The sequence below is a fragment of the Corvus cornix genome, chromosome 1A (assembly GCF_000738735.6).
Source record: "Corvus cornix cornix isolate S_Up_H32 chromosome 1A, ASM73873v5, whole genome shotgun sequence".
NCBI classification, from domain to species: Eukaryota; Metazoa; Chordata; class Aves; order Passeriformes; family Corvidae; genus Corvus; species Corvus cornix.
Window position 1 is genome coordinate 45,141,097 of NC_047057.1, and position 23,908 is coordinate 45,165,004.

A 23,908-nucleotide genomic window follows, 5' to 3' on the forward strand; every position below is an offset into this window, starting at 1 on the left:
TCTTTAAAAAACTTCAAAACACATAGGTTGCTATAGGCACCTTCTCTAACATAAACACGGGCTAGTAGTTTCCTAGTTTGCCACCTTTTTTTTTTTTAAATAGGCAAATATAAGCATTTGGCGGATAAGCACACTTTCTTCTTTTATGCGTAGCCGTGCAGTAGGCACAGTGACACAATCAGCAAGTGCGAAGTGCCATCCCTGGTGAAAAAAGGCTGTGGAAAACCCGGCCCAAGTGGTACCTCCCGGCTTGTCCAGGGTGGCCCCGCGGGGCGGCTGCCCGCGGCCGTTGCCCGGAGACAGCGACGCGGCCGCGCCGGGGCGGGCCGAGCCGAGCATGGCGGAGCCCACCAGGCCACCCCCCGCCGCCGGCCCGCAGGCCCCGCACGCCGCCTTCTTCGGGCCCGTGGCACGGGGCAACCCGGTGGTGGACAGCTTCGAGGCCGAGCTGCGGCGCGTCCTGGGCTCCCTGCGGCGGCTGCGAGGCGCGGGGGAGGCCAAGCCGCCGCAGCACGACCTGCACCGCCACGGGTAGGGCTGCGCCGCCGCCCCCTGGTTCCCGCATTGCCGCCCCCTCCGGGAGCCGCTCGCCGCTCCCTCTGCCCCTGCCTCGGCTCCTTTTCTCGGCCGCACTCCTCTTCCTTCGCTCTCTTCCTTCAGCCGCCCTGCGGGGCTGTCCGCGCCGCCGCCCCGCCGCTCCCGGGCTGCCCTCTCCGGCCCGCCGGGCACCGCCACGGCGCCCCGCACGCCCCTGCTCGGCTCCCTCCTCACGCCGCAGCCACGGGCTGGGCTGGGAACCCTGCGTCCCCTGGACTGGGAGATAGCCACGAGTTTGTTCGCCGAACAAACTTCCCCAGCAGTGTGCCAAAGGACCGGCAATCCGTTTCCTTTTTATTTTTTTAGGTTTTCATTGTAACGAAAACCCCTCAGAAATCTGAACACTGCTTTTTTTCCCCCTCCAGTACTTTCTACACGTCAGTGCTTTAGGGGAAAAGCACAAGGGGCTGTGGAAGTTGGCAGCACCACTTGTTGGTTCTGTCAGAGCTGCCTGAGCTTCCTGGTGGGAAAATCCCTTCACAGTGCTGGAGGGACTGGCAGCCCACCAGCGTGTGCGGCTGTGTGCGAGGGTGAACGCTTGTGGGCACGTACATGCCTTCAAAAGTAGGGCTACACCAGGATAACGCCACACGGCTCTTTTTGTGCATATGTCTCTGTCTACGTTGGTATATTTTTATACACATAGATGCAGGCTGAGCATATGGCAAGTATAATAGTGCATATTTGTTTGCTCGCATACATGCATATCTGTGGGTATGCATAAGTCGAAATTTTGTAATGCAGTTAAGATAGAGCAACTGGAATCAGTGTATGATTCATAGTGCATGCATATGTCTTTTACAGACTGTGCATTTCTCATGTAGCTCTCCCTGCTGCATTTTAAGTACATTGTTATATAAGAGCTCAACTACTTCTGTTAAGATAAATAGTTCATTTTCTGTTGTTTTTATCTGAACACTACTCTGTTCTAAATTTACAGGTCTTTAACATAAACCTCACAAGTTCCCCAGGTTATCAAAAGTTCATTCAAAAACAGCATAGGAGTTAGGTTACGGGGTGGTTACCTTACCACTTAGGTGCAGCTTCTACCCTTGCATATTTCACTCAGTAGTTTCCTGGAAGCAGTCCACAAATTACCCTACTCTGAAGGAGGTATACATTTTCAGAAGGTACTCAGATTCTGCAGCCTGGCCTTTGTCTGATCTGGAGATCTTTCCTATTCTAAGCTATCTGGATTCCTAATTTGTTTATGGGGCATGTTCATCATCGGATCTAGGCCTAGATGTATCATGCAGGTATCAGTCTCTAGGATTTTGCCTCAAGTGTTTTGAATCTCAGTATGTTGGCTTTTTATGTTGCTTCAGCAGCCGAATTCAGTGCTTTGCTATTTTGAAGCCTTTTTGTAGTTTCTGACCTTGTTTTTCAGCTTTAGCTGATAGGTATTATTATTTTGAAAGCTATCCTCTCTAGGCCCCCTGAGAAGTAATACTGCTTGGCTGCTTCAGACACTACCAAAATTGCCAACAATGGTTCTTCTATGTGTTCTTAGTATCTTCTGGTTGGGAGGTGGCCATGCTGAATCTGACCTGTTTGCAATATAGTGCCACGTTATCGGTTTTTGTGAACACTGTCTCCAAACTTTTTTTTGCTTCACCCTCTCAAATATTTTGACCTAAGTAAGCTCAGTCTTATTCAAACTTGTATTTTGTGGATGTGACCTGTGACCGTGCATACTGTGGTTGGCATGAGAGCATGTTCATCATGGAGATGAGAACTGACTCTATCAAGGTCTTGGTCCCAGAAGTCACTGGTGGTAATGATCCCTACCAAAATTCCAGGGCATTGGGAATGTTGTGTAACACGAAGCTCCCAGTAGCTCTGCATCCCTAGGCATTCTTCATTTGTATAGGGACAGTACAGAGGTAGAGGACTGGAATTCTGATTATTAGCATATATTCAAGCAGCTAGCAAAGTCAAGACTATTTATCTGTGATTGTGAAATTTCAGGTTTTTTTCTCCCTACTGCTTCATTGTTTGATAACTCAAAAGTGGAGCATGTGCTGCTTGCAGAACTAGCCTTAGTCTGCCTGGTCCTAAGAATTTCTGAAGGTAATGGCTGTTACAGATGCTTTCCTAAATGTTCTAAAGACTTCTTGCTATGTCACGTGTCCAGCTATCTTCCCTGGCATGGATTGAGATCAAAGTGTTCTTGTTCTTCAAGCAACAAGAAAACCAGTTTCCACGTGGCAAGTATGTTCAATTTAGAAAAATAAAATTATCAGCTTCATTCATCCAGCTCTTTCAGCCTTTGGTGTTTATAGGTGAACAGAAAGGCTGTAATTTAGGCACTTAAATGTTCTAATGTAGGAAACAAAAATTACTAGGGACCTGCACTGGTATCACAAATCTTTTCAGTCAGAAATAGCAATCAAAAGTAATTTTTCCTCAACTAAACAAGTTGTTTTGCCCCATTTCTCTTGGCAGCAGGGCCATCGAAGCATTACCTTGACATATTGATTTTATCTCATCTTGTGTGGCTTAGCCACTCTTATTTAATAAGACATCTTTTGATCAGTATCAGAGAATTCTTTATACTTGTAATAAAGATTTTAGCCACGTGGCCCTTATCCTGTGCACACTATTATGGGTTGACCTTGGGGAATTTTTTTCTATTACGGCTGGAGATAAAGAAATTTCATCTCTGAGCTCCAACAGTCCACTATTTTTTGTAAGACTTCACTTGCTTAACTTGTTACTCTGGTGTCCTACAGCTTGTTTAAAGGAAAGGCTGAGGAGTTGTTTGGGAAGTGTCTCACTCTCCTCTTTTGTCTGTGTCAAAGAAACATTCCTGTGTCATGAACTCACTTGTAGTTAGTCATGGCATTGTAGCAGAATCAGTTTACCTTAATCTTCCCACTAAAGCTGAAAGTCTGGTCAGGTTTGTCACTGCTTTGCTAAACCAGTTTTTTACAGATTTGTTACTTGTTTATTATATCAAAGAATCTTGTGTGTTAATATGAACATTCAAAACAAAAAATGAAGATGACCATTTCTGGGGACTTTGATCAGTCTTAAAGAAATGTACTAGTCTTACCTTTCCAGAGCTTTATCCAGGGTCATTCTTGCTATCTCTTTTCCCCCTTCTTTCCCCCCTTTCCTTATAATATCCATCAAATCTCTTGGTCTCTGAAAGTCTTTTCCTAAATTCTTCATTTAACAGCAAAGGAAACTTTGGTCAGCTGCCTGACAGATTCCTTTGCTTTGGAGCCTCTTTGCAGATACTGGTGTGGAACATTTTTCTCAGTATAAGAAGTCAGTACCCACCCAGGCTGTTAGTTGTTAGGGATGGACCAGGAGGGACTCATTCCCATTTAGGAGGAGCGTTTCATTACACTGGGCTGTGGTTTCCTTAACTCCTTAAAAATGCCTTAGAACATTTTATTCTGATTGTTGCTTTTGGCCTAGTTTGTGCTGTTACTGCGTTTTTCCTTTAGGATACACCTCTAGGATGTCCTACTTATTTCCTTGCTGCTTACTTTCAAGAACTGAGAATTGTGCTGGGATGATACTTTAGAAAAAAAAAGTGTTATGATTTTTGCAATTCTTTGCTGTAAAGATCATTTTGACAGGTTTCTCATAAATCCATCTGTCTCACCTTGAAATGTGAAGGTGGCTCCCAGCTTTCTGTGTGGAAAAAATGTTATTTATTCTGCTTTTTGTTTTAATTGGGAGTGTTCTTATAAGCTGAAAAGAAGAGCTGTATGAGAGGCTCTGAGAATGCATTCCAAGTTCTTGAATGTCAGAAGACAGTGTAAGAGTCTTGCATTCTAGTCTACCATCCCAGTCTTAAGATATGTTGAAAAGTTCCAGCCACCTCACACCAGTAAGCATATGGTTTATGCATGACAATTCAGCTAGAAGGATATTTTTCTTTAATATATATATTAAATTTCTTTATAATTCTTTATAATTTATAAATCGTTATAATTTATAGTTTATAAATCTTTATAATTTATAATTTCTTTTAAATATATATATTTAATGTCTTTAAATGTTAATTTATCTTTCTTCAGTTGTTTTCTTTCCTCATAAACTGCTACCTATAAATAATTTAGCTGTAGCGGTTTCACAGGGCACTCTGTTTCTGTACAAGTGATTTGTTAAGAGAATAGGTAAGAGATGCCTGACACTGTGAATGTTGTCAATACTGGTAATGATTTGCTAAGGGGATTCTTTAATGAAAAAGTCCCAGTGCTTATTGGCAGTCCATCTGATCAGTTACTGTTTTTCCAGCTAGAATGTAGCTTTCTTAAACAAGTGTAGTGTGGGGAAGTTGTACACATGAGGGCATGAGGCCATCAAACCACAGTTGGTAGGCACTGTAGTACTGGCACGATGTAGTCAGTGTCTCTGTAGCAGAGGGAAACTGCTTAGAGTCAGTTACCATTTGTGTGAGGCTTGCTGGTTCAGCAAAATAGGCAATTTGTTACACAAAGGCATCCTTGATGACAACTGTGGCTAGAATAATAGACAGAGGCAGCAGAAGAGCATCATAACTATTGCCGTAAAATCGTCTCTATTTTAGCAAGGGTGTCATTTGGCTCTCTCTGAATCCTGCCCCTTACAATTTAAAATTCCCGAACATTTCTTCTTCGTGATTGATGGTCTAACTCTGTATACCATGAGCTCTACATAACATAGGTCTATATACTCTATAACTCTATGGTTTATTCCATGGCTACCAGTTCTCAAGGTTGCAGCTACCTGACATATGTTGTTATTTTGGGAATTTTTCCTTCTATAACATTTGTTGTTTGCAGTCCAATAATTGCTGTGAACTGTAATTCACTGAGTCTAAGATATAAGATTGTTGCTTCAGACAGAACCTTTTAAATACTAGCTGAAAGTTGAGAAAGATTTTCCACTTGTGACTGTGCTTGAACAACACAAGAAGATTAATACTAAGACATTTTATTAAGAATTTACATGGGAGAAAATTCATCCTATTTAAAATGTGTGATAAAAACTGATGACAGAAATGAAACCCAGAAATGTCCTTGTCTGCCTGTTAAATCTGGTTTTAATGATCACTTGTTTTGAAATGTGTAGAAGTTCAAATAGATTTGGAAGAAAGGAGTTCTCACAATTTGAAGTCTTCCTGATTTGTTTACTTGTTATGACAGGTCTACTGCCAGTTTAATCTGAAACCTTTTCTCCTGTATCTTTTTTTTTTTTTAGAGCAAATACTTTGTTTAACATTTGGATCAAATATAAGCCACGACTACCAGAGTGGTATTACAATGAAAGACTTGTGAAAGTTGGTGATGCCCTTGCGCAGATCAAAGTAAGTCATTTGAAATCAGAAAAATTCAATCGCAGTCTTTGTTTCATTATGTTTCTATGCTACTTTAATTTTTAATGATGTTTTACTGGAAACTATTTACAAAGTAGCAAAAACTTTTACAAAATAATTCCAGTGAGAGTTGATAGTTTGTATCTCTTGCTTTTTATTGCAAAATTGCCCTGATTTTTAAATATTTTTCTATATCTGTATTTTCTGTGCTCCCACTGCCTTTTTAAACACCCCAAAATCTTTCTTTAATATTTGTTTGATGTTTCAGCATGGTAGAGTACAATATCTGACTATGCCTTCAGATGCTGTTTAAGTACAAATTGACAATGGTAGAGCAGTTACACTGACTCAACTCAATGCTCAGTTAACCAAACATGAATAAAAAGAATTGTCAGGAGAGGAACAGAGAACAAGAACCAGAGTGCAATTACACATTGTACAATTATATGTATTGGTGATGCTCCTGCATCTTGAATTATGTGTGCATTTCTGGTCTCCTTAAAAAAGGTAGACCACAACTAAAAGGGATTCAGGAGCTAGATTGTTGAAGGCTGAGAGTATTTGGGGGATGTTTCACTATATGATAACTCTGTTTTTATACTCTTACTTAGTCATCTGTTACTGACTACTGTTAGAGATGGGATGCCAGGCTAGTAACTGATGATCTAACTCAAAAAGGCAAATATATTTTTATATACTATTTGTCCTTTGCGATTCCTGTGAAAAAAATCCATCAAGGGTAAGCCATTTACAAGCTCAGTGATATTTGTGTCTGAAGGTCATGTCATAAAATCTGGGGCTTTCAAGAGTAGTTACTAAACAACACTGAGAAGCAGCTCAGAGATGTATCATTAGAAAGCCAGTTCTGTAACTTCTACTTATTTTTTTAACATAATGGGAATAAAAGAAAATAAATAAAAAGAAGAGGGCGTAATTGGAAATGTATCGAGGTGGTCTGAGGGGGCCATCTTTATGAGGAACATGTCCAGTGAAACTTTCTTTCACTCTTATGTCCTTTGCTTACGGAATGCAGCAAGGAGAAATGCTCTTTGTGCCCTTTATGGAGAGTGTGTACGTGTGGCTGCTAGGTGAGCTTTTCCGCAGGCCGCGACAAAGGCAGGAGTATCATGCAGATGTTATGAAGTCTTCTATATCCTTCATTGCATGTGCGCTAAAGAATTCCATAAAAGTGGCCTGCTCCTGAAAAAAGAACAGCCAGCTGAAGCTGAGCTTCAGCAGCACTCATCACTCACTGGTAGGCTGAAGAAGGCATGTAGAAGAGTCCATAACTGTGGAGCCATTATAATTGAAGGTGCAGACTCATGGTGTGGGTTTAGACATACAGAAATTCTTAAGGAAGCTTGAGTAGCAGCAGTTGTTAATAGCATCGCCTAGACAATTCCATTAATGTTTTCTTCATGTTTATATATTCCTAAAGTTTTCATATCTTCTGAGCCCTAGGAATTGCTGGAAACATTACATGAAGCTTTTAGTGCTTGGGAGAGGCTGTTCTCGGTGTACTCAGTAAGGTTATTTCAAAAGTATCAAACGCTGCTCTTTGTACTCTGCGCTGGCTTCCTAAAGCAGCACTCCAAAATAGTTTGGTCCTTACATTCAAGGTGCTTAATGACCTGACCCTAGATTGCCTGAAAAAAATCCATGTTTCTGAGTAAAGACTTCTGCTTGCAACTTCAGTCTTCTAGTGTAATGTGTTTTTCTACAGCAAAGTTATCAGTGTTGTTGAAAATGTTGTTTTGCTGGCCAGCCTAAAACTTTGAACTTTTTTCTTTTGGAACTCCCACTTTTAAGTGAATTAATTTGACTTAATTTTAGAATGAAAACTTAGTTTTCATTCTATTTTTTCCCTGAAAAAAATAAATAGAAACAACAGGAGACAGATGTTGCAAATTTCAAATGCATTACAGGAAGGATGAATGTGGTGTAAAACCAAGGTCTCTGTAGGTGGGGTAAAGCCTATTCTGTAAGTACTCCTCTTGACTCCTCGTTGAAAACTAGTATTGAGTATTTTAAATTTTAACCTGCTCTTACATGATGTAATACTTAATGATGTGTAGTCCTTAAAAAATAATTATTGCATATGAGTAGTCAGTGGGTAAGCACCAGCTTAGCTTTCTGTCCTCCTGCTATCTTTTTTAGTGCCTTTAGATTCCTTCCTATAATACATATACTGCATGTTTCTTAGGACACACCTAAATTCATTAAGTCATATATCTGGAAATTGCTTAGTCCATTAGTCATCAGACGATCAGCACTGACTCGTTTTTTCCCCGCCTCCCTGTGTGCCTGTATCTGCCTGTTATCTTTGGTCATATGCACATATTTTAAACTGTTAGGAGAGACTTTACCTTTTTGTTATGTATCAATAACTGTCGTAATGGTATTCTGATCCACAGCTTTGGATTCTAAGTTTTATCACAGCCTGAGTGTATGTATTAGATTACATAAGTGGCTGACTGCCCATAGCTCTCCATGGAAAGTCAAAGTTTCTGTGTATGGCTGCAAAGAGGACAATAGGGCCATGTGAGCTGGACTCCTCAGATGATTAAAAATTTAAGGTGTCACTGTGGTGGAAGGAATTTATATTGAAAAAAAGAAGGGAGTGCAAGAAAATAAGAATTCTATGTGATTAGATATTAAAGGATCATTTTTACCAGCAGAAATTAGTTACTTTTTCCTCAAGAATGTATTTTGTGTGTGTTCTAGAATTAGTGAAGTTGGTAGAGAAACCTAAATGTACTCCTTGCTGCAGGAAGTGGTGGTGATGATTCAGTAAATGTCACTTCCAGATCTGAGTCAGAGCTGAACCATAGAGTCAGCATGATTTTAGAGTGGTTCAACAGGCTGCTGGGGAGCTCTATTTGGAATGAGACATGAGGCTCAACATCCTCTTAAAGACCCAGTGGCAATTTCTGGTCTATTAATGCTGATTTCTTGGCCATATTTAAATTCCAGTCTTCACTTGTTTCAGTCTTTTTTAGTGCATCTTACTCTTCCTCTCTGCTTAAAAAAAAAGAAAAAGCTTTGACAACATGGAAACAAGGAAGAGAGAAATGATTATGTCTATATATTGCTAGTAAAGTTCTGCATTATGGAGTACTTTTTTCTAAAGTGTAGTATCATTGCCATTACTGTTGCAAAGCCGCAGAATATTCCAGCAACTCTTTGAGTTTGTTATGTTAGCCCAGGACCCTGCTTTATAATTGTTCTCTGATATGTCGTATTTATGATTAGAGTAAACAAAACTCACTAAAACTTGTAAAGCACAAGTAATTTTTTCAAGTATTTCAGCCTTTCATGTGCTGAGTGTTCACACTGCATTGCTGGATATTTGTATGAAACTATAGTGCTTTACTTCTGGTTGCTCTTTCACATTGATACTTTGCTATATAAAGATTATAAAAAAATAACATGTTTTATAGAAATAGAAATGTAATATGCAAACAATAAAAAGAACATATGATCCGTTTTTCAGGAGTATAAGTTGGCACTTCTGCAGTGCTATGAAAGATACCTTCAGCAGTTCGTTTCTGTAAACCTTGATGATGTCATGGATGATGCACATCGCTTTAAATCTGCCTTTTTCCCAAATGGTTTCAGAGACAAAAATGCAGCACTTACGGTAGGTTGTGGGTTTTTAAAATTTTTCTGGTTAAAGACATTTACAGATTCAAAGTAAGTAGCCCAATGTATCCTCCACAAATGTACTTAATATGAATTATATATTAACATTGACTAATCTTTAATAGTTTGTTGATATAAATTGCATTGAGATTTAATGATCATATGTATGATACGAACATCTGGAGTTGGTGTATATTTTTAAGAGGGTATAAGTGCTTAATGCTTTTGTGACAGAAGCCAACCACCATCAACATAGTGTTAAAAAAGCAGTTTTCTCTGAATGCGGTGTTCTGTAACTGCTTACAGCAGTTTTTGCTCTGAAATAGTTGCTATTATCCACTGTCAGAATCAGGATGTGGGCAAAATTTGATAAATGTCCTGCAATTTTGGAAATTTCTGTATTGGATGATCTAAGAACCAGGCAGAGTGCAAGACAATTAAAATGTTCTCCTGTATTTTGTACCATAAGTGTGGGAAGTACGACTTGTAATGAAAGGTCATGGCAGTTAAAAATGCGATGTTATGTTTTTCACAGCTTATTTGCTCACTATGAACAAAGAGGGCAGAATGCTGAATAGTTTTCTAAGTGCTTTAAGCTCTAGGGAGCTGAGTGACGTTGAAGAAAGTATTTCAGTTGATATAGGGGGAATGCAAAAAATGTATTAGATTTTACCTTAAGCAGTTATTTGCTGAGAAGCTCTACTTTTTCATACTTTGTTGGGTATTTTGAATTAACTAATGCAAGTTACTCTGTGATCAAGAGCAATGAACAGAAATGGTAGGCAGCTCCTGTATATTGAGCTAATCAAATTCATATCCTCGAGTCAGGGTTAGAGTGTAAATAGGCGTTTAGTGAAGAGAAGAAAGCAGACTGTTTGCTTAAAAGCTGGAAGCAGATGTCATGATAGAAGAGATACTTGGTTTGTATTATGTTTTTTGTTTTTAAAATATGATTTAGCTTCCTAGAAAGACTATGATCAAAGAGTATGTTAATGAATTTTTAAAAATGTTTTGTAAATAAATTTGAAGTTCCAGAGATGCTGTTTTCTGTATGTCTACCTAGACCTTGAACCAATGCTAGTGCCAAATGTTATTGCAAGTCTATACCAAAATGCCTGTTTTGTAACTTAGACTTTACAGACTGAGATATCCCTAAATTTTCAGATATGGAATCTAGTTTGGCAATGATCCCTACAATTGGAAATGGAAAATGATAATGTCTCAAATCATTACATCTAAAGGCTTTAGATGTAAAGTTTTTGGCCATGTTTCCACAGTTACCTTTTTTTTTTTAATGAAACACTAAGAAAATCATAGAAATGGAGTTTCAGGGATAGAAACCTCCAGTTTCAGTGAATTAACTACAAAAAAAGATTTAATTTCAAATGTTATCAGGTTAGAAGGCTTCTGAGAGATTGATAGGTACTGACTGGTTGTGTCCCACTTAGCTCATTTTCTCACATGTTGTTTGTTCAGCTGATGCTGTACTCCAGGCATGACTGAGGTCACATTACATTAGGTATTACAAGGAAGAGAAGGAAAAATCTGTCTGTGGAAGAGAAAAGTAACAGATGAGAGTAGAAATAAGATGTTGGTGATATAGATGGAGAAGTGTAGAAAAGTTCAATGTCATGCTGATTTTTTTTCTTGTATGCTTAATCTTTTCCTACTCACCATTTTGTTGTACTTTGCTGACGTGAACAGACATATGCTTATATTTTAATTAACTTTATTTATATTTCTATGTGTTTTAGTTCCATGCTTTGCAAGCAAGAAATGTTTGCATTTATCAGATGGTTTTCAGCAGTGACAGAAATCTTCAGAATCAAGAGTCCCTGCAGACTTGTCTCAGTGTCTTGACCTCCTTACGACTCACTATGCAAGTGGCTCTACCTCAGGAGAATTTGTGTTGGCTTATCTACAATGGTACCTCAGGCTTTCCATTTCCATTTCTTTGCTAAGCAAAGCTGTGAAGGGAAACTTTTATACATGCTCTTTGAGGTCAACCTAAGGGTCATGAATAAATCTCTAGTTAGTCTTCAATCACAGTCGGGGGTTTTTTTTGTAATTTTTTTGTTTTTTCAAGTAGAAGGGATTTTAAAATTAAAATTTCCACAGTGTGCCTTTTCAGGTGGACTGTTGTAGAAGCATCAGCTTTTTCATCATAACTGCTTAAGAATATACTAATAAAATCAAAAGTAAGGACATTTTTGGAGTGAATCCTGATTAGCAAAAAAAAACCCTCAAGATTTTTCTATCAATAAAATGTTTGTTTTGATGAGTTCATTATGTCTTGGGGTTTTTTTGGTTGGTGGTTGGTTTTTTGTTGTGGTTTTGGTTTGGTTTGATGGTTTTTTGTTTGCTTGTTGTTTTGGGTTTTTTTTAGTTTTTTTGAAAAGCGGATTGCAGCTCTAAGAGTAGAAAATTATTGTCTGCTGTTACATCTTTGTATTTTTGAAAGTATTTTGAAGGGAGGAGTTGTTAATAAAACTATTCTAAAAAATACTGTATGGCATTTAAGAATTTTAATCCCTATGTAAGATTTTAGGGTGTTGCTTGTAAATGCTTGAATTAGGAAAAAATTGAGAAAAGAATGGAACTTCTGCAAAGTAGATACACAGAGAATAATTTATCAAGATTTTAATTTCAGGAACAACAACAGTATATTTTTGCTTTGAAAGGCAATGTTATTTAGTCAAAAGTAAACAGATGAGCATGAATTTCACAGAATCACAGACTATTCTGAGGTGGAAGGGACGCGCAAGGATCATCAAGTCCAATTCTTGAATGGCTCATACAGGGATTGAATTTGGCATTATTAGCACCATGCTCTAACCAACCAATTACCATGGGCAATTGTTGCAATATAAAGTGAGGAGATAATATGTTCTTAATTTCATTTTGAAGAATGTACACTTTCTCTGAGCTATGATTGGTCAAAACTCTTATCCTTTTGTTTTGCCGGGACTGCTGTTGCCCTCAGTCCCTACATTTGAGGTGTGTTTGAGAAGAATTAAAATTAAAATATACTCACCTGCCATTCTTACATCCCACTGCCTGTGTGTGGGACAGGTCTCTGTACCAATCCTAGACAATAATCTACTGTAATTAGAAGTAGGATTTTCTCAGATTTTCCCCAGTTCCTGAGCATTTTTCTGCAATTTCAGACAATAGATTTTGTGCCTCATTACACATTTGACTGATAAAAAGAAATCTTCCTAATACTTGCTCCATTCGAGCTTATTGGGATAATAACACCCTTCTAGCTATGACAGTTGACATTGTGATGCCTCCCGCTGCCACAGGTGTCCCTTTCTGAACATTCATACAGACAGAAGAATAGGCTTTTTTTTTTTTTTGTCTCCCAGAATTGCAGTGTGTTTTATACTTCTAGGACTGATTTTTGAAAATTTGATGACATTGCTTAAGTCAAGTAAATTTTTTGACAGGTTTTTATTTCTAAGTCATTTTGATGCTCTTGAAAACTCTACTCGCTTTCAATTTTCTTCATGTCACTTATCATACTTAATATCACGTAGTATTGGTGGTGTCTGCCAGGACAGTGTTATGATGGACTAAAAGAATCATGTAAGGTAAAGTCTGTGAGGAGAGGTAGTATTTTGTTTTAAAGAGCCTAGCATTTGGGGATGAAATTAAGATTTGTTTTTCTATGAGTTACTTAGTAAAAATTTGATACAGTAAATTCTTAACATTTCATTCATACATTATACTGCTCCACTGTGTAGGTATTTTTGAAACTAATATTGCAGAAGAATTTAATGGCTTCATCTTCTCTAAATTAGAAGTTGTTAGAGAAAGATCATTAGTTTTTCATTCGTTTAATGAAAAGTCATTAAATTGTTTTTCTCTGGAAGTAACAGCCCAGATAATAATAATAAGATTGAGTTGCTTAGCATAACAAATTTCATGTAGGATTATAGAACTTTCCTGTTTATTTATTTTAGTTTTTTTTTGCAGGTGCTATCCATATTTACACCATATGCAGACGTTTGATGATGATGGGTCAGTCTGCTAAGGTAGGGCAAAATAAGTAGAAGGGGTTGAAAAATTTGCAGAAGTTTAGAGAATGCACCTGTGTTTTGCATAACACTGTACCCTGACTTTTCAATTTCACTGACATTGTCAATAGTAGTACTTTTTCACAAGGAAATTAAAAGTCTGTGTTTCAAAGTGGTTGATTTCTAAGCCCTCATGCCTTCCTGAGTCTGCTCCTTCCTCAGCTGTGGAATGAAGCCCAGCATAATGTCTTGCTGGACACTGAAGTGCCATATGTTAGGCTGTTTCAGAGGATTCCAGGTGCTTTATTTTGCACATCTAGGTATGTCCCAAGAATTGGTCTCTTGTTTCTTAAAATGTGGAAATGTGCTGACACCTGGTGGCTAGGGTTTTAGTTGTAAATACTTGATAAAAATAACCTGGCCTTTCCTCCCTCCTTTTTCTTTCTGAAAGTAGTTTTTGTTTCTTAGCTTTATTCTTTTCTCCTAAAACTTGAACAGAATTTGAATTAGCCTTAATACAGTATATTTTCTTATGCGTTTTTTTATTAATCTTCCACTGAGCAGGAAAAGTTTTTTACCTTTGAACATCTTCTATTAAAAACAGAAGTGATTTAGCACCTCCTTTAACATATTCAAGTTTCCTCTCTACAGGAAACAGAGGAATTGATCATCAGTATTTCAGATTCTTGAAATCCAGACTAAAATAAAATTTGTATATTGACTTAATTTAGGACTAAAGTTGTGCATATTTTATGTACCTCAGGGAACAGCTGACCCAAAGAAAAGGAAGGTACAGATACTATTCATTCAATGGAGTAGGACTAATTATTATAATTAGATTACTGCAATGACTATGTTGCCCTGCAAGTTAGGGGCCATAAGTCCGGTTCCATGGGTATGAATTAATGTAAGCACAGGCTTTCACTGCAGAAGACAGACTCCATTGCATCCCAAATAAGCTTGCTGATCCTGTTGAAAACTGATCACTGGAGCTGCCAGAAAAGAGAGGCATAAGTCTCAAGATAAGAGCGGATAAGAGAGAAGGGCAGGACCTCTGTCTGGTGGCAAGATTATAGTGAACTGGCATGGTTAAGGTAGCTTGGAGGCTAAAATACAGTGCTTGACCACAGTTTAAGATAGAAAAAACCCAACAATATGCAGGAGGAATGCTTTTTATTCAATAAAACATGTTAAAAATTAATACAATTTCTGTGATTTCCCCCCCCCCCCGCCTTTCATTTTGTTCTACCAGGTGAGGGTAAGTCTTTGTCCTTTAGTAGTAATAGTAAGTATATTTATGTAGGTTAAAATGCATTCATTTTGAAATTAGATTTCTTCAATACAGGTCCTGGAATACTTACTGTGGGCCAGTGTATGTATGGAATCATCCATTCCACTCTTATCTGTGCATTATTTGACATGGAGAGCCACCCTGTATACAGCAGTTTCTCAGTGTTATTTTGATTGTCAAGCTGGCATTCATGGAGAGGTATCCTGATTTATCTTCTGTGGCATTTCAGATGCAATCAAATGGGAAATATTTATTTAAATATTCCTACTTATTATCAGATAATATGTACTTAGAGTTCTGTCCATATCCAAAATTTTTGCTGCAAAGTGGAGATGTGTCTCAACGTGTAAATGTGTAATCAACTCAAATGCAACAACACTTTGTAATATACTCACAGTCGCAGACTTCTAGCATGAAACACTGGCCAGCTCCCATGCCTATATACAAAAGGTGTTTTGCAAAAGTTTTGCTTTCCTTTTCAATTGTTCAGGATCTGGCTTTCATTGGAGCTCTTTGCAGTTGTATAAATTCAAGAATAGTATTATTCTAAAATTAAATATCAACATACAGAATATGAACACAGAGTATCTTTTTTATTTTTTTAAATTCTTTGGGCAGATATTTGCTCGCCGTGGTTTGATTAAAATTGACGAATTGAGGCGATTAGAAAATACCAGTTCTTCTCTGGAAAATACAGAGAGACAGAAGATTTTTAGAGAGGCCACTCTAAAGGTATCACATCCTGCGATTCATTATAAAAAGGCAGAGTAGTTACAATCTCTATGAACAGAACACATCACATAGTTATTGACTTACTTTTTTCTTTGTGCCAGATGTCAGTGATGATTTTCAAGAGAGCAGTATATGAATCCAGAAGAAAGTCGAACACTCGACGTGAGTCAAAACTTAACCCAAGAAAAGCAGTAGATGTAAGTCTAACATTTTGCATAATACTTCTCTTCCTTTATTTTGTCATGTGATGAAAATATGATATAATTCTTCAAAATATGCATGGTACTATACTCAAGCAGAAAGCTTTATTCTTTCAATTTCATAGTTAACAGAATTTATTAACAAAACTCAGAACAAGCTTGAAAGAAGGGAAGATGTACTAATTATTACTTTAGAAAATTATCAGGAGAGATCTGCATGGCTTTAAACTACATGGCTTTAATACTCTCCCTCATAGTTTCTATTGTATTATTTTTGAAGTGAAATACCATGCAGCAGTGTGTCTGGTTGCTATGAAATTATTAGTCTTCCTAAGTACTGTACCCACTTAGCATGAGGCTTTGCTATGCCTCTGAAGCATGACATTAATAACACCAATATATTTTACAGTAGTTATTTTCTGTTTTGAACGTGTACTTACTTTCTAATGGAGAAATGTTTTGAAGAAAATTTTGCTTTATTGCAAGTCGGTTTAGATGTCACAGGGCTTAAATTACCTTTTCTTACTTAGTTGTTGTGGCCTCGCACCTCTACCGAGTGGCTGCTGGTGGAAATGTTCGATGGTGCTGCAGCTCAGTTCCTTGCCATCCTGGAAGCACTGTCTGATAGTAGCAGGAGTCTATTGCCCCCTCATCCACCTGTTCCTGATGAAATTGCAATTCGTGATGTCACTTCTGAGCTTTTTTCTGCAGGTCTAGAAATCCTCTCAGGTAACAGCTTAAAGAAGCCAAAATGGTGTTGTTGGTGAGGAGCCCAGACCTCCATTTTATTTTTTCTTTTGTATTAAAAAAGAAGACTGTGCCTGAAGGTATATATTTAATTTATAACAGTAGCACCTTAAAAGCAGGTAGTCTTGCATATCTTCATAAAAGAGAAGATAAAAATCTGGGTTGATCTCCATGGTCTATTATAATCAGGAAACATCTGCAGTAGTTCATGCATATATTTTCTAAGCAAGTTGGAGTTCACTTTCTCTGTAGCAGCCTTTACAGGCTGTGCTGTGCCATGTATATATGGCTAAAACAATGCTGTTAACACACCAGTGTTTTCGCTACTGCTGAGCAGTTCTTGCACAGCCTCAAGGCTGTCTCTCCAACCCTCCTCTCCCCAAAGGCCACTAGGCTGGCGGTGGGCAGGAGGCTGGGAGAGGATGTAGCTGGCACAGCTGACCTGAACTCACCAGACAGCTAACCCACACCAAAACCCATCCAGGTCAGCAACTACACCTGTAGCCAAGGGAAAGGATGGGGGGATCTCCCAAGCAACTGCTACACATCTGGAAGCGTTGCTTTCCAGAAGGTGACTGGGTATCTGCCCACCTATGGGAAATAGTGAATAAATTCCCTTTTGTACTTTGTTTGCAGTCACAGCTTTGTTTTCTTACTTAATTGGCATTATCCCAGCCATGAGCTTCCCATCTCATTTTCTCTCCCTGTCTCTCCCTGTCCTGTTGCAAAGTGTGAGTGATAGAGCAGCCGCATGGGGGTCAGGAAGCCAGGCAAGGTCAAAATACCATGGTGTTTGGTGTATTCTATTTTTTTTTAAAAAATCCATTCAGAGTTAGATTTAAAAACTTGCGAAAAACACTGGACTTGATGGTTCCTTCCACAGTTTTCTTTTGCTGGGCTCTGGGCTGAATATAGTTCTGGGTATAGAGATATTTTGTCAGTAAAAGGATATGTAAAGACTAAGTACTCTTCAGAATGATATTTTCTTCATATGATTACTGGCTAAATAGAACATAAGTCAAATAGATTATAAATTTATTTAACAAGTTGTCTGTATTGAAGGCGGAGAGAGCAGTGGCACCAAGCATTTTGGTATAATTAATCCATCATCTACTCTTCTGCAGTTGATGCTAACAGGTAAGATAGCTTTGAATTTCAAAGCATTTTTTACCCAGTGATACAAATGCTCAGGAAGCAGAGTTAATTTTCTTGTTACTAAGAGTTCAATACATAGTCTTCCAAATGGTGTCCTCTTGTAGTGGTTCCTGTGCAGGGCCAGGAGCAGGACTTTGGTGATCCTTGTGGGGTCCCTTCCAGCTCATGACAGAAACCGTGGCATATTGTTAGAACTGCAGAACACTGCTGAATATATTAGCTAAAACACTTGCTGAGAGTTCCAAGGACCAGGAAGTCCATTTTCTGCCTTACTGTGGTTTGGATAAACTTCAAGAGTGAGGAAATAGCCTCCCTATGTGTACATGAGCATTTTCTGACACAGTAATGAGAGATGTTTACCTGTCTTGAAAGAATTGTATGTGTTTCTATGCAATTTTTAAACTAAATTTCTGATGGTAAGAGTCATTATAGGATGATCCCAGATTTAAGCTCTTCCTGCAACAGCAAGGACTAGATCCTTGGTACCCTCTACACAGGTATGTTAATATCAGTAATGTAGAGCCTCTTTTGAATGTAACAAGACACTGTGATATGGTTAAGTGGGCATGGTGGTATTTGTTAAGAGTTTGGATTTGATGATCTTGGAGGTCTTTTCAAACCTTTATGATTCTATGGCTGCAGATACATCATTAAAGCAGCATGTAAGCATAGACATTACTGTGAAAAGGTAAAGCTATTGTTTCTTTTAAGGTTATTAAAGCATCCTTAAAGATTATGCTGACTATTCAGAAACACATAGAGATTTATCTTTGTATTTATCAATACCCAGATTTTTAAAATAAAAAAAAACAGACTTAAAAAAATTCTGAATACATATATATAAAACAGAGAAAATATTTTTGTCATCACTGCAGGAGAAAAAGGTGTGTCTGGAGATGCTGCTGTGAAATTTGTAAAATTAGCTTTCAGCTATGAAGAGTGGGACGTGTTTTATTCTGCTCTTGAATTTGTTGACAATTTTCTTCAGGTAATCTGGATGTGATTGAGACATTCTTTAGTCTTTTCCTATGATGGTAGGGAGTATTCAAAATACATATTTTAAAGACTAATTTCTATGTTTTTTTTCCTCTCAATTAGGCTCAAGATGACCCAACATGGAAGAAAGCTGAAATAGAACTCAAACTTCTTACATTGATGCAACCTGTAGTATTCCCAGGAAAATTTGAATGTTGTTTTTCTGTTATTGACGATAGTAGCAAAGAAGGCAGCACACCTCAAGGTTCTGAAAAGACGCAGACAATTAGAAGTGAGTGTTGTTCAGTTATAGTTGTGTCTGAATTTCAAATATTTTTGCAGCAAGAGGTTTTGTTGATTATTTAAAAACTATGTAATATGGTTCATGCCGTAGTCTACGACAAAGTAGTGATTGAGAAAATGCCACCTATGTTTTCCAGTTTTCATTTGCCAAAATATGCCTTCATACCATTTCCCTAAATGGGAAATGCATGATGTGTGTTAAACATGTCAGGTTATAACTGAAGATGTAAAATTATTGAATGTTTTCAGAAAAGTTTTCAGGAAAAAAGTGAAACAGATTTTTGAGGGTTTTCTTTGTCTGTTCTTACACTTAATTTATGCAAAATTTCTTTACATAGAAGAAAGAAAAACTTGTTAGAGCAACTGCAGTTTAATTCTATGACAATCAAAAAACCTGAATATATCTTGAAAACTTTCTGTTTCCTAAAAATAGAATTGCTCACTTTTCACGTAAAGAAATAAACTTGGAATTATCTGTTCCCCTCTGAATTTACTGTTTCTTATACTGTTATCTGCTGGCTTATATTAGTAAGTCAGATATTTTCAAACTTAAGTTTTAAATTAGGTATGTCTTGCCTTTCCTTTTTTCCCCCATTTTTTATAAATGTTGAATGTAGAGCAATCGTTAAAGCATGGAGATCCTTTTCATGATCTTGTGATTTTGGCAACGACAGTGCTTTCCTGTATCTCTACATCTGAGCAGGTAATAACAGAATTAGACACATTTCTTTTCAGTGGATCACTTAATCTGTGCTGAATGCATATAATTGAAGATCAAAGGAATCAGTTACATGATTAACAAACTGCAAGAATATAAAAAGTGAAAAAAATGCACTTATGAAATGTTATCAGTTTGTGATTAAAACAAATAGTTTCATTTTTTAAAATGCTATGTAATAAGGCTACTTTAAAACTGTTTAATAGATATTAAATCTATTTAGAAGACCATAGGGCTGATTGCAAGTATCAGCTAATCAAGCAGAGATTGAATTTCCTTACATATGCTAGATTTAAGTGGGGTCAGCTGTGGAAAACACTTCTGCAATATTTATAGAAATGGGGCCAGTTACCCTAAGAAATGATAATGCCTTTTTAATAGCTGCACTTTAAGGTAAATTTACCTTAAAGTGCACTATGTCTGCACTTTAAGGTAAATTCTCGCTGCAAAAAGCCCAAACAAGCAGCAGCAACAACAAAACCAATGAGAGTGGGACTCTGTGCTGAAGTCTCTACTATGGAATTAATCCCATTATGTATCCGATGGTTTATTCCCAGAGTAACCACTTGCTCAAACTGAGGTTTCCCCTTAATGTGCTACTGAGAGGGGAAAAAATTATGGTGCAGTGTCTCCACTACTAGCACTTGCATTAAAATAGTTTGTGATCAAAAAGACTAATGAAAAGGTTTCCCTAGAAAAAATCTGTTCTGCTAACATGGCATATATCCTAACTGCAAAATTTATTTTAGATATAATTTGAATATTGCCACAATTTGCATGTAACTGGAGCACAAACATTTTTAGCTTTAGTGTAGTATATTTAGTCAAAATAGCTTGCCTGTGAGGTACCCCACAGATACCTTTAGATAGCATGATTTGTCAGTTTTTAATGTGACCTCTGTATGGAGGCAATTACTTGGATTTAAACTCTACTGGTTCTTCTACACTTCCCCGCACATCTCCTTGATACCTGATCTGTCCAGGGAAGAAAGACAAATTCACCCCTGGTTAACAGAACATTCACTGATGGTGAAGTTATGTGATATATAGCTGAGGCAATCTTGCAGCTTGCTGCCACCAAACGAGTGGCAAAAGTAATTTTGATTTACTTCCCCCTCCCCCCCCCCCCAGTTTTATTATCCATATCCCTGAAATCTTAACTCAAGCATATATGAGAATGTAGTTAGTGTGGATATATCAGGTTTCACTGCACCTGAGATAACTAGTTCAACTCTGCTATAAATGGTGATAAAGATGTGTACTGATCCTTACTCATTGTTCAGAATGTGTTTAACACATAGATGGAACTCTATTGCCTTTTAAAATGTGTTAATTAAGAGGTTAACTGACGAGAGTTTTGAATTTGTTAATTATTGTCTCTGCAAGATGCAGATAGGGTTTAACATTTCTTTCAGTTCTTAGATATTTCACTCCAAATTTTGTTCTAGTTGTTTGTTTTTCAGTGCTTCATCATCTCAGATGCACCAACAGCCCATAGAAGTACTCTGTCAAGCAAAATGAAACTATTAATTTAGATTTTCTTCTGCAAATATTTAAATACTGTAATAAAAATAAAATTTCTCCAGAATGTATTAATTATTACAGCATCATAGTTAATTTGCTCCCATGTAATTTTCATCTCACTGATTTCATTTTCTGTGTTACCTTTAAGAGCTTGTCAATAAAAAAAGGAAATAAACTCCCCAAACCTCCAAATGCACTTATATTGTTGAGAGAAGAAAAGCTTGGGTGGTTTACCAGAAATAGTTTTTTAAAGGTATTTCTAAAGCTTTCAAAATGTTGTCATCCCTTATAAGAAAGCGACATATTTTATTGGCTTGTGTTGAAAAATGTTGAGACTATTTATGTACTGGGTTATTGTGTGTTTATATGCCTACCCATTTCCACATTTATATTGTTTTTTCTTTCCAGAATGTCCATCCTGACAAAGAAATACTTGTTGATGTAGTAATGTGTTTGTGGCAGAAGTGTAAAATGGAACTTCAGCAAATCCAAGCAAGTGGAAGTGACTGCTTAGAATATATCCACAAACATGAAGCTTACCAAGTAGTCCTTCATTATAATATATTTCTCTTAATGTGAATGCAGTCTGTTATAGAAAAGCCAGTAAAATACTGGTATCCAGTCTAAGTGCCTTTTCTTATGGTAAAATGCAGATAAATCTTCTTCACCAAAAATACGACTTGCATATACACTCTGAGCACACTGTGCTCACGTGTGCCAGTATCAAAATATCTCTTAGTTTTTTTGCAGTAAAGTAACCCTCACTCTGCCAGTGGGCCATGGTGGTGAGAAGCTAAATTAGTGAAAACATTTGGGCATGATATAAGAATTTGGGATGTTGTGGCAGAAAATGTAAATTTTTTGATATTTCAAGAAAGTTCCCTAGATCGGTTGAGCAAAGTGGCAAAAACCTGACAGCTGAAGACAAGGGAGGTGGGAGTCAATAGTGTTCAGCCCACTGGATAGAGTCACAGCCTTACCTTGAATTTATCCTGTGAGAGAGGCTCTTGGTGAAATGGGCTCTCTGGGCTACCAGTTGATGCTAACCAAACAGTTTCTGGAGGAGTTATTTTTGTGACCCTATAAAATAAAACTGTTCAGAGGTTCCCCAGAAGGTAGTGTATGGTTATTTTCCTCAACAGTAGCATTTGGTTATTGCTCAACAGTAGCATTTGGGTCTCTTTTATTCTGAGTTTAAGTGGGAAGATATGGAGATAAATGAGAGGCATGTAATCAAATCTACTGGAAGGCTTACTGCACTAGAGCAAGGTGTGAAAGTTATGGCTGTAGAACATTCATAAGCCCTTGCAAAAGGAATGCAGGAATAATAATATTCTAAAATAAAAAAAGTCTGATGTCTGAAGGAACAGGAGCTATGGAGCAGTGAAAATTCAGCATCTTAGTCTGGTGACATTCAAAAAAAGAAGCCAGATCCAGGAAAGGAGTTGTGTGCATGCTTGTGAATATTTTTAAACAATTTTGAGTGCAAAACCCTGTCTACCTCTGTAATATATTAATGTCTTCCAAAAATTTGATTTAGCTCTGTCTTAGTTTTTATCTTTCTCATTCTCCCATTTTTAGTGGGTTCATATACTCTGGATAATAAATGAAATAATGGAGAAGAGCAACATAGCAGACACTAATGTAATGTTTGCAGAGATAACACTATGTCTAGCTGCAATACTGGAAAATGTAGCTGATTCTACAAGTGAATCTAAGGAAAAAGAAGGTAAAGCTTTGAAGAAAAAAAGAGTCTTATTTCAAGAATGACTTTCAAGATTGGAACTTTTCTGAGCTGAAAAGTGACAAACATACATCTTCAAAAAATGTTGTAAAGAGATTGTTAAGGGTAGGACAATGTTTTTCGCACAAAATTTAATCCGTAATTGGAGCTAATGAAACCTGTTTTTCCAAGGATTTATGATTTCTTTCCTTACATTTCCAGTTCTACTGGAGTAACCCCATTTTGAATTACATCTCTTATTACTCACTCTCCTGATATGTCTTCTACATGTCTCTTAGCCCCTTTGGAGTAGCCTCGGATCACTGATATGTTCTTTGAATATGGCCTAGACGGAAGGGAGTACATGCTGTGGCTCATTGGAGCATTCAAATGCTGGTTGATTAGTTGCAGGCCAAACAAAAGGGGAAAATATTGAGGTCATACTGAAGCTTTTGCATTTATTGGGTCATCAGTTTGGTTTTCTTCTCTACATAGTCTTGATTTTTGTGTAGTAATTCAATTGTTTTTGAAGTTGAACTTGGCTGACATTATTGGGATGTGCTGTCACAATCACATTAAACATATTTCCTTCCTAAACCTGACTAATGCTGTAAAATATGAATATTTAGACATGCTTTTAAAAGTTCCCTGTTGTGTATTTTGGAATATGAATCATAATTCTCATAAATGTTTTACGGCAACTAGAGAGTAAGTGTTAAGGATCTTTTTAGACCATGTCTAGAAACAGAAAGAAATTATAGTAGTTTTGCACTTTCAGAAGTAAAAAAATCTTGGGAAATTACTATTTGTTATTAGGTATTGAGTAGGTATTGTTTTTGGTGGTGCTATGAAAATCGTAATGTTCTCTGGGAGACTAAATGAATCCTCATTGTAGCACCCCTTCTTTTTCATTCAGTTTAGATATGTCTTTTTGGAGGAAAAAAAGCTGAATAGATAGGAGCCATAGG

The 23,908-nt window shown here is 37.5% G+C and overlaps 1 protein-coding gene across 6 annotated transcripts in view; it reads left to right on the top strand.

Moving 5' to 3' along the window:
• Positions 1-243: 243 nt before the first annotated feature.
• The window catches only part of CFAP54 (cilia and flagella associated protein 54), a 102,309-nt gene continuing 78,644 nt past the window's right edge, over positions 244-23,908 (top strand). For 4 of the 6 annotated variants that reach the window (XM_039571433.1, XM_039571435.1, XM_039571436.1 and 1 more), the window contains exons 1-15: positions 301-531; positions 5,797-5,902; positions 9,405-9,551; positions 11,308-11,479; positions 13,532-13,590; positions 14,918-15,061; positions 15,482-15,595; positions 15,697-15,792; positions 16,326-16,524; positions 17,605-17,679; positions 18,573-18,685; positions 18,796-18,964; positions 19,593-19,678; positions 21,626-21,760; positions 22,799-22,946. In XM_039571433.1, the coding sequence (XP_039427367.1) occupies positions 338-531; positions 5,797-5,902; positions 9,405-9,551; positions 11,308-11,479; positions 13,532-13,590; positions 14,918-15,061; positions 15,482-15,595; positions 15,697-15,792; positions 16,326-16,524; positions 17,605-17,679; positions 18,573-18,685; positions 18,796-18,964; positions 19,593-19,678; positions 21,626-21,760; positions 22,799-22,946 (1,957 nt within the window). In that variant the 5' untranslated portion in view covers positions 301-337. Of the gene's footprint in view, positions 532-5,796; positions 5,903-9,404; positions 9,552-11,307; positions 11,480-13,531; positions 13,591-14,917; positions 15,062-15,481; positions 15,596-15,696; positions 15,793-16,325; positions 16,525-17,604; positions 17,680-18,572; positions 18,686-18,795; positions 18,965-19,592; positions 19,679-21,625; positions 21,761-22,798; positions 22,947-23,908 lie in introns of all 6 variants that reach the window. The other 2 variants (XM_039571438.1, XM_039571434.1) reach the window with 2 other exon arrangements.